Below are 18,026 nucleotides of genomic sequence, written 5' to 3'. Positions count from 1 at the left end.
AAGGGAAATTGCAATGCTACAAATGTAAATAAATAAAGCTCTAGACATTCAGAGCTCCCATACTCCTATAAGTCCTCGATTCCCATACAACATCCTTTACCTGCCTAACATCCCATCAGATTTCAATGCTACTTATTAAATCATAAACTAGTAGAGTGAGCATATGAAGTCAGAAATAAAACATGAAAACACACACAGACAAATCAAGGTGCAAATCAGGAATTATTCATTATACCACAAGTCTGATATTATTCTCCTTGGTTTAACAAAAAGCACATGAGCATGTCCAGGAATGTTAATCTTTTCCCTAGTTTGACCTTGTTCATTATACACACAACCAAATTCAGTCAGAGATAAGCTTGTCATGCAAAATATTTCTCTCAAATCAACCAGGCCTTCAATTCTTCTCTCGCTAAAGCCATAGACTCTCCTCACGAATACAGAGAATCAGAAAAGTCTCTGAAAAAAAATGCCCTTTATATTTTCCAATGAGATAAATTGTGCGTTTCTACTTAAGGGTCCATAGCAGCCATCATGAGTACATTGAACTGAAGTCATTACAAGATCTTGATGCAGTCTGTTAATGCTGAACTAGGATCAGCTTCGGACACCGTTCCCTTAGTGTTAATCATTGCAGAGAAACAGAAATGATCTCAGATAAGCCTTAAAAAGTACCAAATACAGACATTATTATTATCATTGTTGTTGTTGTAACATTAAGAAAACATAACAACCGTCATTTCATATCGGTGAAATACTTACGAAGTGTGCAAGCTGGCACAGTGCAATCTGCACTGCCCTCCAGACAAATGCTTACAGGATTGTACTGAAATTATTACAACTGGCCTAAGACGGGCAAAGCACTCAGCCTATGCAGAGATCTGGGGTCAAGTATGAGCTTTCCTCTGTGAATATCAATGCAGGGAAAAGCTGATCAGTGCTCCAGATACTATTAAGCATCAGCATGTATATCTCTACGTTTATGACATCTTGAACCTGTAAGCAGACTTCCATGCTTCACTACTTTCCTCTGCAACATGGAGCACAACGGCAGTTGGATAATAGGAACAGATGAGGCAATAACAGAGCTATAGGCTTGAATCCTGGCTGAATCGGAGGATCGTCACGAGTTTAAACATACAATAACTTTCAACAGATGAAGGTCTTTCTGCCTGTCATAGTCTGCTGCTGATGTAAGGCAGGAAGGACTTTGTTGACCTGAGATATCCATGGCCTGGTGCCTATCATGTAGATTTAGATAGAGAGTATAGCAGCAACGGCCCGTTTCCTCTCAGGAAGGTTTTAATTAGGGCTTAAATGCCAGAAGATAATCCCGATTGGACTGGACAATTGTCTTAAATATAGCTGAACATACTCAAAAGCTTTACTTTTGTCCTGGTTCATCCAAATGCATTCATCATTAATTACCCTTATCCCTATAATGCTCCACAATGCAGCGAATGCATGGATGGCAACTAAACCCCTAGAGCAAATGTAGTGCACCGGAAATAAAAAGTTACCTTGCTTTGGCGAAATAATGATTTCTTAGTTAGCCAGATAACTTAAGCCAAAAGTCCTAACTGTCCAATAGGATAAGAGCTAACATTCATTCATTCATTCATTCATGTTGGTTTCATTTCATTCAATAATTCACTGGAAAATTCTTTGTGAGAAATCAGATTTGGAGAACGGAACATATACGTGTACTACACGAACATATAAATGAAAACATTCTGTTCATACACACACATCTGTGCCAGGGAAACCACACTGATCTCCAAGGAGAGGAACCCTAAAACTTTGCAAAAATAAATAAATAAAAATAACGTGAAGGTCTCCCTCTGAAGGAGGACTCGGATCTGGGAGTGGATGATTCCCAAAGTTGCCGATTCTTTCCTTTTAAGGTCCTGACAAGAGCGATGTCATACACTGTGTTGTTCTTTTGCTGCTTTTGTAGTGTTTGTCACTATGTATGTTGATGCATTTTGTTCATAAAGTGCCTTCCATATGCAGGTGACTGACCGAGGGTCAGTTTTGATGAAACCCCCCACCCCACCAAAAACAAACAAACAAACAAACAAACAAACAAAAAAAACACACACACGCACAGTGTGTCCCCAGAGTGCAATGATGATGTAAGGAAGGGGATTCTGGGAAATGTAGTATTGGCAAAAATGAGGTCAGGATGCTATTGGCACAGCATTCAGAACTTGCTCCTGAGTGTGTGTGTGTGTGTGTTTGTGAGAGAGAGTGTGTGAGATTGGGTTGTGAACTGCATGGTGTTAGTGATTGAACTACATTTCTTCCATTTGTTTTGTCCCCTACTTTCCATCATAAGGTTTTTTTTTTCTTTCCTCTTCCTTCATCCTCTGACCCTGTCACTCTCTGGACTGATAAAAAAGGATGTATCCTGACTCAGAGTTCTTCGAGATGTCAGAAGTCAAACCGTAGAACTCCTCTATTGCCTGTGCATCTATTTTCTGTGTGGGAGAATGGAAGAAAGGGTCAATTACAAAAACACATCTATAGCAAAGCAAAAGTTCTTACAAATGTAGTAAACAAGACACACCTCCACGATGTCATCATCAAACAGCAGCCAGAAGCCGTGACTCTTCACTATCGTTATGTAGTGTCCTCTGTTTGGCCCACTGTCACAAGACAACAGTATTAGAATGGTCAGTACTGTATATCTAAAAGCCTTTCTACACCAAAAAATGAAATGTAAGGAATGACTACGGAGCCCCAAAGCGGACACAGAGACGGAAAAAAGATGAGATGGGAGGAAAATGTAGATTTCAATGCTTTTGCGTTCGCTCACAAAACTTCTGCGTTCCCCCGAGAATCTTTACGTTCGCTTTTTTTTGCCATTCTCTCGATATTTGTGTTCTTGCATTTTTTTGCATTCCCCCGAGATCTTTACGCGAGCTTATATTTTTTCTGAAATACGTGTTCTCTCACGCTTTTTTGCATTCTATCGCACTATATGCGTTCTCCCAAGAAACTTTACGCTCGCTTACATTTTTTCTGCAATACGTGTTCTCTCACGTTTTTTTGCATTCTATCGCACTATATGCGTTCTCCCAAGAAACTTTACGCTCGCTTACATTTTTTCTGCAATACGTGTTCTCTCACGCTTTTTTCCATTCTATCGCACTATATGCGTTCTCCCAAGAAACTTTACGCTCGCTTACATTTTTTCTGCAATACGTGTTCTCTCACGTTTTTTTGCATTCTATCGCACTATATGCGTTCTCCCAAGAAACTTTACGCTCGCTTACATTTTTTCTGCAATATTTGTGTTCTCTGTCATGCTTTTTTTTTGGCGTTCTCTTTCGCGGTCACTGTCGCCGAGTTCGTGCAAACAGTACTTCTCAGTTTAATTTCTCTCTGGCAGCAGGGCAGTGGTTCAGATCAACAGAGGTGGGTAGTACTACGCTACGTTTACTTCGGTACATTTTCTTGAGTACCTTTCTGAAAAAAATGTTTTAAAATGTTCTTTATTTTTTAATCACAGAAATGTACTTTTACACCTCTACATTCGGTGGCGTTCCTCCGTTACTGTTAAATGTTAATGAATAAATGTAGTCTTGATCATTCGTTTATATCACGTATAATGAGGTCGCGAGTCTCGTCGTACTCTGCAGTGGCCTGAATGCGGACGCAACAACCGCTCACTTTTTTAAACGCCTCAGCCCTGGAGAGATGCGAGCGTGTCGAGGGAGGCAGGACACACACACTCACACATAAACGTGCGTACACAAACATACTACTCACACACCTCACTCACTCTCTACACACACTTGCTCTTCTGTTCGGTTCTGTTCCACAGTCTGTTCTGTTGTTCTCGTGTGTCTTGTTTAAACGCAGATTCGGACAGGTTTGTGTTGTTAATGTGTTGTGAAAATAAAGACAGATAACTGGTAAGAAAATGTTTTGTTTTTCGGGGTGTGTGTGAGATTTCGTATCGGAAATGACGGGTTCTGTGTTTTAGTGCCCATCTCAGGGTAACGTAAAAGCATCGAAATCTAAATTTTCCTCCCGTCTCATATTTATTCCCATCTCCACGTCCGCTTAGGGGCTCCGTAAATAACACCCCATGCGGTTATATGAAAATGATGCACGCTGGGACGTTTTTCTGTATCACTACACGGTCTGGAGTGCATCATTCCACTTATACAACAGCGATTTGCTCGTGATTACAATGTTTAATCGATTAACGACTGACATGCCACGAGAAGTTAGTTCCTGTTATCAGTCACGTTATAGCCACGATAAAAAGGTCGTTCCATGAAGGTCTCTCGCTCTCAATTTTCCCGTGCTGGAAACTGCGCAAATGCATCGTGACTGTTACAAAGCACCCGAGACGCCGTCCATAAATGTTAAATAAACGTCTCCTAACCAAAAATGTCCCCTCATCAACGATGATGCGTTTTACTTTATTAAACAACACGTTGTTTTTCCAACCCGTGAATTATTAGTCTTAAATTATACAGAGCATCCAGCAGAGTTCATGGAGCTACTGTCCGAGCCGTGCTGTTGAAGAAAAATAATGCACACATTCCGACCAATCAGATTTGAGAATTCAGCCGCGTTGTGGTATAAATGTGACCCTTAAAGTCTTAAGAAGTCAACAACACGAACGTAAGGTGATGGTGTTTCAGTGGGTCGGAAAGAGTTTGTGTACCCATTGTGTGTTACTGCACTCTCGCACCTGCCACAGTGTACCACCACAGCCACAAGGTCATACATGCGGTCGAGGTTGACGGCGTCGGCAGACGTGTTGAAGAGGCGCAGCTCGAGCGGAAAGACCACGCGGTAGCTCAGCTTTGTGTAGCGCTGTAACTGCTCCATGTACTTAAAGCGTTTCAGGTGCAGGGCCAAGATCATGGGCAACTTCTTCACTCGCATGCTGACGAGACAAAATAATAATAAAATAAAAAAATAAAAAAACACAGACACATTCTTATGATTAACAAAAATGTTTCATGACATAATTTTAACATTTTTAAAAAATTTTTTTTTTTTAAATCAAGTGATCGACTGTTCATCCAATTTCATCGTCAACAATTCCTTCAGCGAAGTAAATTTAGGAAGGGCAAAAGCTAACACTATCCCACTATCCCTCACTTCTTTACATGTTATATATAAACACAGTCACACTCTCGCCTACCTAATAGTGGCACCTTCGTGCAAATGGAAACACTGCAGTACTGCAGTAAAACTCAGGATAAACCCACTGACCGTTTCTGGGCCTCTTGCTTGCTGCAGCAGGTTTCACAGTAGTACTTATACTCGCTGCACAGCGTCTCCGTGTTACTGAAATCCCTGTACACACAGGCACGACACATCAGAACCAGTCCTCATATCTCCTCATTCAAACCTCAACGACAGAGTAGCTTGTGTGTGAAGTGAATACCTGAGACAATGTGTTATCGACGTGTTCTGCTCGACATCCACAGACAGATCCAGGAAGTCCTCGTCTTTACTGCTTACCTGTAATTGGAAAAAAACGGATCATTCTAAGTAAGTGCGTATGTGTGTGTGTGTAGTCCATTCAGGTAAATCTATTCTAGCGCTCAACTTCCCTATTACACTGTGAAATTTATTAGCATGCATTTATTTCTCGCTTTACTAATATCCGTCCTGTACAGCATTTGATTAAAGGTTGTAACTTTCAACCTCTGACTACAACACCCCGCCAGAGAATATGAACGGGCCAGACAATAAGATGATGCTAAATGAACCTTTTCTCTCTCGCTCCCTCTCACTCACATTTCTCTCTTTTCCAAAGCCGGAATTTTTTGGGGCTTGTTTCAGGCTTTCATTTGTGTAGTTGCTGAGACCTGGCAACCCAGGTTATAATTCTGACTTCAGCTTTGCACACCAAGGGATGTAAAAACCATCAACCAGAATGTGCAAGAAATGCAGCGATGACATTTGGCTCATGCCATTGTGACTACACTTTACACTCACAAATGGGACTGTCTGAACTGGTTAGGTTTGCTAATGAAACTATCGGTGTTATTTTATTATTTTTTTGATGCAAACGTCTCTTGGCTAAACACTGACATAGCAGTCTAGCCTTGCGGTCTTTGCTAAATTACTCAACAAGGTTTTTCTCTGGTCTCTGGTCTACAATACCCCGAACACAACACAAATTCTGCTTATTTTACTCAAGAACAAGTGGTATGATTTCATAAAAGTGACGTTTACTCGCTTAAAATTCCAAAAAGCAATGTAAATCTTCTGATCATACGTAGAAATGACGTTGCTTAGATGAAGCTGTGATGCAGCAAAATGGGTGATTGTAAATATTGTTTTAAATGGTGTAGAAACCGTTTTAACGGCCGTAATTTCTGAAAATACCAAAGATGGAAACCTGACACATTATCGTATATGTAAGGGATAATCCATGTTTAGGTGTGCATTACACAATTTTATTGCACGACGTGGAGGAAGAGAACCCCTGACATGAAGCGGAGTGCATTAAAATCATGTAACGCACACCTAGCAGTGGTTTATCTCGCTTATACCGTGGTCACTTGCCAGCATCGACAAGTTAGAGCGGTCATTGATGTTTGCATCGCAAAATTTGGCAGGAAGGATAACAATAACGGTTAGTTTTCATTAGTTATTTTATATACGGGTCGTTAGAGCTAAAATTCTGCCTGCTCGAAATCATATACAGGGATAATGTAGTGTGATTAGATTACATTTATTAGAATGGATTATAATAAATAGTTACTACAGAGATAGAGAGAGAGAGAGAGAGAGAGAGAGAGAGAGAGAGAGAGAGAGAGATTGTGGGTGTGTCTGTGAAATTACCTGCGTCTGTGCCGCATCTCTACTAATAATGAACTGTGAGTTTATAGGCAGCGCACTAATTTAAAACTGTAATTAAACTGACTGGAAAAACCTGTACATTACACGGTTTTAGCACACACCTCCAGCCAATCAGAATCGAGTATTCAGACAGACCATGGTATAAATTCTTTTGTTATATGTTATATGAACTAATGAAAAGAAAAAAAAAACCCACTACAATTCTAAAAAAATCAACAGGTCTTTTAACACACAGGGAAATGACTGTGTCCTGATGCTGCATCTCTGAGAAAAAAACAAAAAACAAAAACAAAGACACACACACACACACACACAACAGGTATCCTTTAAGTGACTATGGTAAAATAAAAATATTGCCAGACTAAGTTCTAAGGTGCACTCGGATGCCAAAAACAACCAATGCTAAAAATAAAAATGAAGCTCTCACCGTCTCGCAGTTGAGGCAGCGCGTCTCATTGGTCAGCGTACCCTGGAAGATGTCGTGCACCCAGGTGGACTCGGTCTTGTTCTCGGTCTCGGTTTCAGTGCTTCCGTTGTTCTTCAGCCGGCCGTTTTGTTTCTCCTGTTTCTTCTCCTCCTGCAGGATGTCCGCCACCGTGTTCAGCAGGTAGTTGAGGAACTCATGAGCATCCTGCTGCATGTAGTTATCAAACAGGTCTGTAGGGGGAGACAGAGAGCAGTGACAAATGGTTAGATATGCACAAAATATGGTTATCCCTATGACATACATTATTATAATAAAAGTGCATGTACATGCAAGCTCTGCAAGTACAGGGTGATTTTAAAAAAAGTGCTAACACTTACTGGCAACATTTTATTTATTTATTTTTACAGTATTGTAATTATATATTGCTGTTATTATTATTTTGAAATAAAAAAAAATACGTCGTAATTAATAACCATCCCACCTTGTTAAAAAATTACAATTGCGTGTGTGTGTGTGTGTATGTGGTCAGCAGACTTCGCTGACAGAGGCCCGTATTATTCATTTACTGTGAGAGATCCAGAGAAGGAGCAGAACAAGTATCTTTTCATACGCCTCGCACGCGCACAAACACACACACACACACACACACACACACACACACACACACCTGTTCCACATTCCACAGATACACCATATTACACAAGGGTTTACTGTCTGTATGCAAAGGTCAGGTGCAAATTCATTACTAGGACATTACAACACACATACAGTTAAAACCATTCTGGCACTTCTCTTTCATCTTTACATATAATTTTCCTACACAAAAGAATGCATGGAGAAATACCTCAGTATAATATCTGTCCATATTGATACTTTTTTGTTAACCAGGTTTGATTTTCACTAGTCCTAGGATCTGGGCTTACACCAGCATCATAGATGTTGGAGTACGAGTGTTAACCTGTGATTATGTTTGCGCTGTGTATAATTGAATCATGCGGCAATAGGGAAATTACAGCCTTAGCTCCCGCATGCACTTCTGTCTGCTAGAGCCGGCCCTTGTTTAATTGCAACCTGCTATACGATAACCCTATCATTAGCTCCAAATGAGCACTTCAGATAAAGTGTTTTGAGTTGTACGTCTCACCGAACGTTTCATCCCACACGAACTCCACGAGACGCGCATTTCAGATCCGTCCTGCTGCGTCTTTGTATGCGCTGCGCTCGTAAACGCGACATGTATGTATGGAAATCGTACTCTCAAAGCCAACACGGGGAACCAGTGTAAACCCAAACGCTGTGAGGAACCACAATGAACACGTTTGCGGTTTATTCAGCATCCTGCTGCCTCAGGTGGTTAAGTGAGCCGTGTTGTAATTACAGCAGCTTTCTTTGAGAGACTTTTGAACGACCTCCCCATGGACATTCACTTTTTTTTTTTTTTTTCTCCAAAGAGATTCCCATCGATTAATCCTACATGTTGTAGATATCAAACCTCGTAGAAAGATGAACGACTATTGATGTTACAAATAAGGATGAATTTGTTATATACAGTAGATATAAAACGCCTACACACTGCTGTTAAAATTTGTGTGATGTGGCATTTGTGATAAATCATTGAAACATTGGTTTCATTGAAATCAAGATAAATCATGTCAGATCTTTGTCCCGCCTTTGACGTGATTATAGCAACCAACACAATTCAAGTGAGAAACAAACAAATGTTTCGGGGGGAAAAAAGAAAAAGAATAAAAGTTACACTAACTGGTTGTTTAAGTATAAATCTGCACACCTTGAACTTGTAATACACAACTCAGTCTTTCTGGGTAAGAGTCTACCAACTTTACACCTCTTGTGCCATTTTATTCCTTTTTTTTTTTAATTCCAAAAATGCTTCGGATCTATCAAATTCTGAGGGGATCTCCTGTGTGCAGGAGATTCAATCATTCCACAGGTTTTCGATAGGATTTAGATCTGGCCTCTGACTGGACCATTCCTAAAATCTTCTTTTGAAGCCGTTCCTTTATTGACTTGGATTCGTACTTTGGGTCGTTATCGTGCTGGAAGGTGAAACTGGTCTTCATCTTCAGCTGTCTAACAGACGCCTGCAGGTTTTCTGCCAATACAGACTGGAATTTAGAGCTCTCTATGATTCATTCTATGCAGACTAGAGCCCCAGTCCCAGCTGAAGAGAAGCGGATATATAACACGATGCTGCCACCACCATGCTTAGGTGTAGTTTAGGTGATAAGTTGTCTTGTTTCAGAACCAAACATATCTTATAGAATTATGGGCAGAAAATTCTACCGTAGACTCAAAAGACCATATATTGCCACATGGTCTTGGGTTAGACTTTTAGGATTTTTTTTTTGTGAGAAAGGGCTTCCGTCTAGCCACCTTACCCCATAGCCCAGACATGTGAAGAATATGAGAGATTGTCGTTACATGCAGGGAGTGAGCAGTACTTGCCAGATATTCCTGCAGCTCCTTTAATGTGGCTGTAGGTCTCTTTGCAGCCTCCCTGATAAATCTTCTTCTTGTCCTTCCGTCTGTTTTGGAATGACAGTCCCGTTCTTGGTAAAGTCACCACGTGGTGCTCCAATTTCTCTACTTGTTAACGGTGGTACATGTTTTGTAAATTCTTTTGTATCGCTCTTAAGATTGATACGTCTTGCCAATGAGATACCGTACATGCTTTGCAAGCTCTTTGCGAAACATGGCTTCACCGAGAAGACGTCAAGAAAATCCTATCGAAACAGCTGATCTTTATTTGGGGTTAATCAGAATCACTTCATTGATGACAGGTGTATGATAATTACATTTGAATGAGTTTGAATGTGATGGTTAATTCTGAACACAGTCGCATGCCCGATTAAAAGTGTGTGCACACTAAAGCAATCAGGTTATTGTATGTTTTTTTCCCCTCACTAAAGTGTTTATTTGTTTTTCACTTGAATTTTATTGGTTGCTATATATTCATTTGATCCTATTGTTTTTATATAACCCAAACCCCTGCCATTTGAACAGGGGTGTGTAGACTTCTGTATCCACTGGATGAGTATCAACCAAACCAAACCGATCTTCCAGCACCAACACCACATGTTCATGACTGCATTTTAGATACATCAGCATTTGAGGCGGTATGAAAGTACATCTCAAATTTCAGCACCAAGTATTTCAGCTCAAATTTCAGTGTCTGTGACGGATTCGTTGGCTTCCTTACCATTTTCTTTTCTCAGGCGAGAGATGAACTTCTTGGGGGGGATGACTCCCACCTTCTTCTTCTGGGTGGCAATGCTGTGGAAGAGGTCAGCCAGGCAGGTCAGCAGGTTCTCCTTCTTCTTTTGTTGCGCCTTGTAGGCCAGCACGCTCTCCCTGAACGGCCTGCAGAAATACAGCGCCTGCAGCACTGAGTTACAGTAGCACGTGTTGCCAAACTGCAGGGAAGGGAAGAGAAAGAGAAAGAGATAGAGAGAGATAGAGAGAGAGAACACATTCTTAGATCATCTTTGTGCTTTCAGTGAAAAAGACTAAATCTGTAATGCAGTCAGAGCTGAGGAAAAAAGAAAGCAGAAAGAAAGTCGGACACAATCTTCAGTTTCCCAGTATACTAGTAATATAGTAGCAGTATAAAAGAGTTTGTACTATACATACAAGTTTTAGATCAAACAACATACAGATATATTCGCTTGTTAAATCTAGAACACTGACTACTCGCCATTTTATCACAGTTAGCTTTTGCCAACAATAGACGAATAAAGAGGCGTCTGTGTTTAGTTCTGTGTCGTCTCATTTGGTTAGTGTGTTGTCTAATGTAGCACCGTGGTACTGGAGGAACGTTGTTTTGTTTCACTGTGTACTGTACCAGCTGTTTATGGTTGAAATGACAATAAAACCACTTGAACTTGAACTTTTCCCCCTCACTTTGTAGTTAGAACTCATGGAGGTTGAACATGATGCGATTCTGAGTTCTGACTTTCCACTTCAGAGTTAAACACAGTATAATTCCACAGGTGGGAAAATACAAGCAGAATACCAAAGAAAATAAATGTGTTTAGGAGTGTGCACGGATATTTGAATACCTGGTGAACGGTTTGAGGAGCCAGTATTTGAATACTCAAATCCATATTTGGTTATTTATTACACAATATGTCTACATGAAGTCAGTTTATGGACTTCTCTTTTGTTTGTTTGTCAACAAGCTGCATTTGTTTTCGGCTTAGAAGCTTCAAAAGAAGGCGATGGAACGGCTGCTATAACAAAGGTAACGTTCACACGTACAGCATTTGGTGGCGACAAATCGACAGGAGACCATTGGTTTTCAAAGAGAGCTGGCGACTACCGGCGACGTGAGCAACAGCGACCGTCGGCGACTAAACGTGGGTGTGTCCAGTGATGCAACAAAAGTTGAGAAAAGTTGAACTTGATGCAAATTTGGAGCGACTTGGTGCAGTGACGGGCTTGGCAGTTAAGGCTCTGGGTTACTGATCGGAAGGTCGGTGGTTCAAGCCACAGCACTGCCAAGCTGCCACTGTTGGGCCCTTGAGCAAGGCCTTTAACCCTCTCTGCTCCAGGGGGCGCTGTATCATGGCTGACCCTGTGCTCTGACCCCAACTTCCTGACATGCTGGGATATGCGAAGAAACGAATTTCACTGTGCTGTATGTGATCAATAAAGACTCATTATCATTATCACCAGAGCACATGTAGCAGCTATAGGGCTACAAACTAAAACATGGAGTTGCTCTGTGCTTATTTCTGTTCATTACTTCTCTCTGTGACATCTATCAAAGACAAACGTCTTATGCCTCTAACGACAAGAGCAATGGAAGCAGTGGGAAAATGACATTTCATTTTTCATCTCTTAACCGAACATCTGTTCATTAACTCTGTAGTCAAACATAATAAGCATTCAAACATTAAAATTAGGCAGAAAGCAAACCCTCAGTTCCACATGGTCAAATCTGCTCCTGTTTATTGTAAATGCCGATCTGCTTCTCACTGGAGCGGGACAAAGCACCCTGTAGTGCTTGCTAAATATGTAATTCCTTAATTGGTGCTGTAATAAGGCTTTGATTGAGTTTCATCTAGTGAAAGCTTCAGTGTCGATCTGACCAAGAACAACATGTTACCATCCCCATTTCTTTTAGTTGTTCATAAAACATATGAATGTCATTTTGTAGCGCAGCTTACATCCTCAGAGAACGAAGGTTATCCAGTTTACTTCTTACAAATAGTGAATATAGCCTGATATGTTTGCAAACAATACAGCAGGAATTGTTTTGATAGTGAAACGCCGCATCCAGCGTGCTTTTCGGGTGTTTTGTTGAGATTTTTTTGAGCAATACATGGTACACGTGGAGAAATAAGATTTTTTTTTTTTATGCAGTGCTTTCGCATGCAATGTTTTGCCTTGTTGGGCCAGACATGGACATGGTCTACAAAACTCCTCTAATTGCTTTGGATCATATACAAATATGTGACTTTAATCAGAAAGCTTTAGGACTGAATGATACTCACATTGACCAATCCAAAGTAGTGTTCGTTAATGGGGAACTGCTCTGGACCAATGTCTTTCTCCAGAGCAGAGGCATTGGTGCCCTGCAGAGGGAAAAGGAGCAGAGAGAAAGAGATGAATGATGAAATAATCAGCATTTCAAGTCACAAGTAAAACATTTAGCCATCGTTTGACATAACACAAACACACCGTCTCACACAAAACTTGACTGCAGCTTGCAATGAACAGAGATTAGATGACTAGATGAGGACAAATAAAGCCAGGCCACTAAAACATGTGTCTGTGCATACGCCAATGTGTCAGCAAGTACGCTCTGTTCCCAGTCTGAACAATTTGGGCTTAATGGTGTCTAAAAAGAAACAAGTGCCAAAAAGCAAAAACCGCCTGCATTACACAAAGCTTAAGAAAACACTTGGGAAGACTCAGGAAACGATATAAATATCCAAGCATTTGGATTTTGCAAAGCTTACAAAGACCTGGTCACATTTGTACCTCCTCCATCTGATACATAAGCACGCCATATAAACATCCATTAAGAAAAATATTACATCCTGAACTCAAATCTAACGACTGCCAGTTGGTCGTGGTTAAGCCTTCTGAGGAAACTGGCTCAGACACTCAGTATTTATAGTTGGCAGCTCTCATCCGAGTTTAAACGGGTAGCGTGTGCTCTAAGAGCAGAAAGCTATCCGTAGTTCATAGCTTTCCACATGCTCCTGCCAACATAAATCGAGTTCCTTTCATAGAAAAAAAGAAGAACAAAATGTCCTACTCTTGTTGTGGAATGTGCAGGAAATGCTTAATTCATAAATGTTAAACGTTTAGGTCTTCAATCACCGGTTGTTTTTCATTTTAACTTCCAATTTGCTGACAGGTACCAACTAACATGGTGCCTATCCTGCATCACAGGGTAGCTAAACACTCCGAGGAAAACGCTATCCGCCCTCTTCTGCATACATGACAGAGTAATGTCATCAATCTGACCCAGAGAGCATGGCCAATATGGTTTCAAAATCATCTCGTGACAGGGCTAACACTTTTCTGTCATGACACACAGAATCAACTTCGAGAACTGACTGTTCACTTCCTGCCTAATATATCCCACCCCTTTACAGGTGCCACTGTAACGAGATAATCGATGTTATTCACTTCGCCCATCATTGGTTTTAATGTTATGGCTGATCGCTGTATTTGCAGAACCAAGTAAAACAATGCACACGTTTCATTTCAGTTTCCTCCATGTTCACTCTTTATGTCCCGCAATGTCATATCCGTTGCGCAGCTTGTCACACACATATTGTTTCATCTAATAAGCATGCTCTCTGCGGTGCGGTGGAAACCAGGTTATCATCCAGCGACATTGTCATTCTCATGCAGGACAATTCCAGCAACTTGTTAAAAACGTGCCTAATATTACTCAGAAGCAAGACAAAAGTAATCCATGTACAGTAATAATTAATAATGTATAGAATCACCTAAAAGGATGTGTTAACGTGTCAGAGAATAATAACTAAGCAGCAAAAGGTGCAGGGTTTCACTTAATGTTAAGGGATTTCAAGGTTGTGCTTCATTAACATTGTGTTCAAAAGATAAAGATGCTGTATAATCACAAGTTACCTGTGATATGGGACATTGTAGGAAACAGAATGGAATATTTATTCCATCTTATTTATTTCTCCCTATGTATATTACATACAGGTTCATGCGATCATCCTGTCACTTCAGGGATGTTGATGATGTTGCAGTGTCACGGTTTCATGGCTGGTTACAGCGTATGATCAGACAGTTGCCTCACTGGTGATTTATTTATTTTGAATCGGCGTGATGTCTTTCCCCACAGCCACACTCTCTTTCAGTTTCTACAGACTTAACAAAACGTCAATTTCTTAAAAATATCTTCCTAAAATCCTTTTCAGATTGGGATCAGTGTTACATAGGGAGGTGGGAAAATTACAATTATTGCCAGAGTATCTATGGGATTGTAGTCCTGTCTGACTTATTACACCAGATAAGTGTATAAACATTATGCTTTTTGATCATTTTTGTGTGTTTGAATGAATATCACTAGAAAAAGTACAAGGCAATTACATGAAACTATGAAAAAAAAACTTTCATTACACCCCTTAATACAATGTAAAATGACCAAAACAAACACCAGGTAATATACAGTATAACCCATTCGAATGGACATGCTGGTAAATTTGATTATTCCCTATGGAAAAAGATGGATTGTGCTTTTTCATCAGTATAATGTGCTCTTTTCTATAGTTTCCCACCAAAAACGAAATATAGACGACGTTTAAAAGGACTCGTCTGAGAAGCAATGCTTCTAGGGGTATTAGGTAAGTTACTGAGTTCCTAGCACAGGTACAGCCTTTATGCATGGTCACAAACCCTAAAACAAGCACTCACAGTGGACATAAAAAATCTAAACACCCCTATTAAAATTGCAGGTTTTTGTGATGTAAAAAAATGAAAGATCATTTCCCACCATTAATGTGATGGAGCAACCAACAAAATGCACAGTAGAGAAACTGGGGCACCAGTTGTGACGTTACCATGAACCTGGTTCACAACTGACAAAATGATGAGAAGAAAACATATTGGGAGGCCGTCATTAAGAGAATACTACGGCAACATTAAGGGAGCTGCACGGATATCTGGCAAATACTGCTCACTCCCTGCAAATTGACAACAATATCTAGTATTCTTCACATGTCTGGGCTATGGAGTAGGGTGGCTAGACGGAAGCCCTTTCTGATGAAATAAAAAACATCCAAGCCCACCTAACTCAACCCAAACCACGTGGCAAAATGTGTTATGTGGTCTGACGAGACCAAGGTAAAATTTTTTGGTCAAAATTCTAAAAGGTGTTTGGCACAAAAACAAGAGAGTTTCACATCATACCCATGGTGAAGCATGGTGGTGGCAGCATCATGCTATGAGGCTGCTTCTATTCTACTGGGACTGGGGCTCTAGTCAAGATAGACAGAATCATGTATCGCACAAAATATCAATCTGTGTTGGCACAAACACATTAAGTCACTACCACTATCATCAAAACAACAAAACAATAAACTCTCTGGAATATAGAGTTATGAGAATAAAAGATGAATCCCCAACCCACACCCAACTCCAGTCACCTCCACCGTCTGACTCAGTACAACCACTGTATTCTGAAACAGACATCACAGTCATGGTCCAAGAGAGTGTGAGGTGACTAGTGCTAAATAGCTGCACTGTGCATCATGCGACAATAATAATCTGAGAACGAAATTCACTTTGAGGAAATCTGAATCCCGTGAGGTTTGTATTTCAGCCATTAGAGGCCTAAAATGCCCTTCACCTAAAGGTATATAAGTGGTGCATTGTGTAACAGAGAGCCTATAGAATGTACATTTTCTTTGCTGGAACCATCAGGCACATTATACTCATACAAAGGCTATTGATATTGCAGAATCTCAAAGACGGTGGAAATAAAGTGGTACCATTGTAAAAGGAGCACGACTGGACATTCGGCTGCATCGTTTAAATAGGAATTTAGACAGAATATGTCTTGCTTAAACTAAGCTACACACACACTTGTGTACACAGACAAGGGGGATGCACACATTCACACGTATATGCACTCACGGCTGAGAAAAGAGCAGTGTGGCGTGAATTCGCACGTTCTTATTCTTATTCTGTACCTGTGACCAGACACATGCTAGACGGTGGTCACATAACCTGCACCAAGGAACAGTCCAGCTTGTAAAAAGCAAAAAGTGAACACACATCAGCCTAGATCGTAAAACAGATCCTGATTAGGTTCGATCTAACCCTCTTAATCAAATTACGGACGAGTATATTGTGTGATTATTATAGCCAGCTGTATAAGACCATGGATTAAACTAAACTCTCTTGGAGGGCAGATCACAAGAAGGGGCGGACAAAACTCGTTCCCGTCGCCTTCTTTAGAGAAACTTCAGGAATGCTGGCAACAGCAAATGAGCTACACAGGTCAACAGCTTCACAAAATGTGAAATCAGAAGTTTGGCACAGACGGTTCAGTGCTGTGAGCTTATCATGAGCTTGGCTGCATGATGTGGGTGGCATCTGTGTGACATGAAACTGTGCCTAGGCAACAGAGACGTATCATTCAGATCAGTGTACACACATTAGTATTAAGATTTAAACGCTGACCTAAGCCTGATTTCATGATGACTGAAAGGAGAAGAGTGGACGATTTCGGACCGAGACGTACGTTTGCGTCTGTGCTTGGGATACGGTTTTCACGTTTGCATTGCAGGTCAAGTTGAAGGGTTTCTGCGTTCAACACACAGGAACTCATCCAGAAGCTACAGTACCAACACACGATCCAAACATCTCGCTGGAATCACTGATCATCTCCCGAAGGATCCGACACAAATCTTGGATCTTTACTCCTCCTCGCCATGCATGTAGTATAGTGTGCAGGATCCCAACCCTAGTCCTGGAGAACCCCCTGCCCTGCACATTTCAGTGTTTTCTCTGCTCCAACACACCCACATCTAATCAGGAAGGGGTGTGCAAAGAGCTGAGGAGTTGAATCATGTGTGTTAGAGTAGGGGTAAAACAATCAAAGATGCAGGACCAGGCTTGGGAACCTGTGGTATAGTGTACACTCTCCGTCCACTTTATTAGGAACACCTGCACGTTCATGAATTTACTGAACAGTGCGTGCACATTGAAGATACCTAGTTTTGGAGGTCGTGCACTTGTCTGTCAGAGCCATCATAGACATCAACACACACACACACACACACACACACACACACAGCAAATCGCTGGGCTAGCAGCTAGCACACTAGCAATGGATTTAAAGCTTGTGCACTTACCATATTACAAATGGAGGCGATATTTCTGACAGTCATTTAGTTCACAGGGTGCTCCTTGACGCCATCGTTATGAAATAAACATGACTGGAAGTGCAGGACCAGCAGATCTCGTGCAGCTTGGACCCAGAGGCCAACTGCAGTCCTTATGATAGAGCACTGACATGCAGCACGATTTATTCCTCACTGCAAACAATTATAAACACCCCCCTCTAAAGTACAAAACAATCTGAGAAATGTTCATCAATTCATCCTGATCTCTGAAACTGGATCATCGTGAACTGAACGCGAAAGGACTTATAGTAAATATCAGTGCTTGCGGCAGGTAACTAGCTAACCAAGTCCGTACAGCACAAGCCCCGCCCACTCCGCCAGAGACGCTACGATGA

General features: G+C 41.0%; 1 protein-coding gene across 1 annotated transcript; it reads right to left on the bottom strand.

The window, feature by feature from the left end:
* Window positions 1–203: 203 nt before the first annotated feature.
* On the bottom strand, window positions 204–18,024 carry usp46 (ubiquitin specific peptidase 46). Its single transcript, XM_017455370.3, has 9 exons — window positions 17,641–18,024; window positions 12,787–12,867; window positions 10,491–10,704; window positions 7,271–7,500; window positions 5,417–5,493; window positions 5,242–5,325; window positions 4,712–4,909; window positions 2,570–2,648; window positions 204–2,480 (listed from the first exon to the last, which is right to left on the bottom strand). The coding sequence occupies exons 1-9, from the start codon at window positions 17,674–17,676 to the stop codon at window positions 2,379–2,381; spliced, it is 1,101 nt and encodes a 366-aa protein (XP_017310859.2). The 5' UTR covers window positions 17,677–18,024; the 3' UTR covers window positions 204–2,378.
* Between the last annotated feature and the right edge of the window lie 2 nt (window positions 18,025–18,026).

Source organism: Ictalurus punctatus, chromosome 25 (assembly GCF_001660625.3).
Source record: "Ictalurus punctatus breed USDA103 chromosome 25, Coco_2.0, whole genome shotgun sequence".
In the NCBI taxonomy this organism is placed as follows: domain Eukaryota; kingdom Metazoa; phylum Chordata; class Actinopteri; order Siluriformes; family Ictaluridae; genus Ictalurus; species Ictalurus punctatus.
The sequence above is the reverse complement of the archived record's forward strand: the minus strand, read 5'-3'. Positions and strand labels throughout refer to the sequence as shown.

Coding starts and splice junctions, on each gene's coding strand:
- usp46 (XM_017455370.3), bottom strand. CDS start 17,676: ATGACTGTCAGAAATATCGCCTCCATTTGTAATATG. Junction 10,705..12,786: donor ACTACTTTGGATTGGTCAAT/GTGAGTATCATT, acceptor CCTTCCCTGCAG/TTTGGCAACACGTGCTACTG. Junction 4,910..5,241: donor AAGCAAGAGGCCCAGAAACG/GTCAGTGGGTTT, acceptor TTGTCTCGTCAG/CATGCGAGTGAAGAAGTTGC.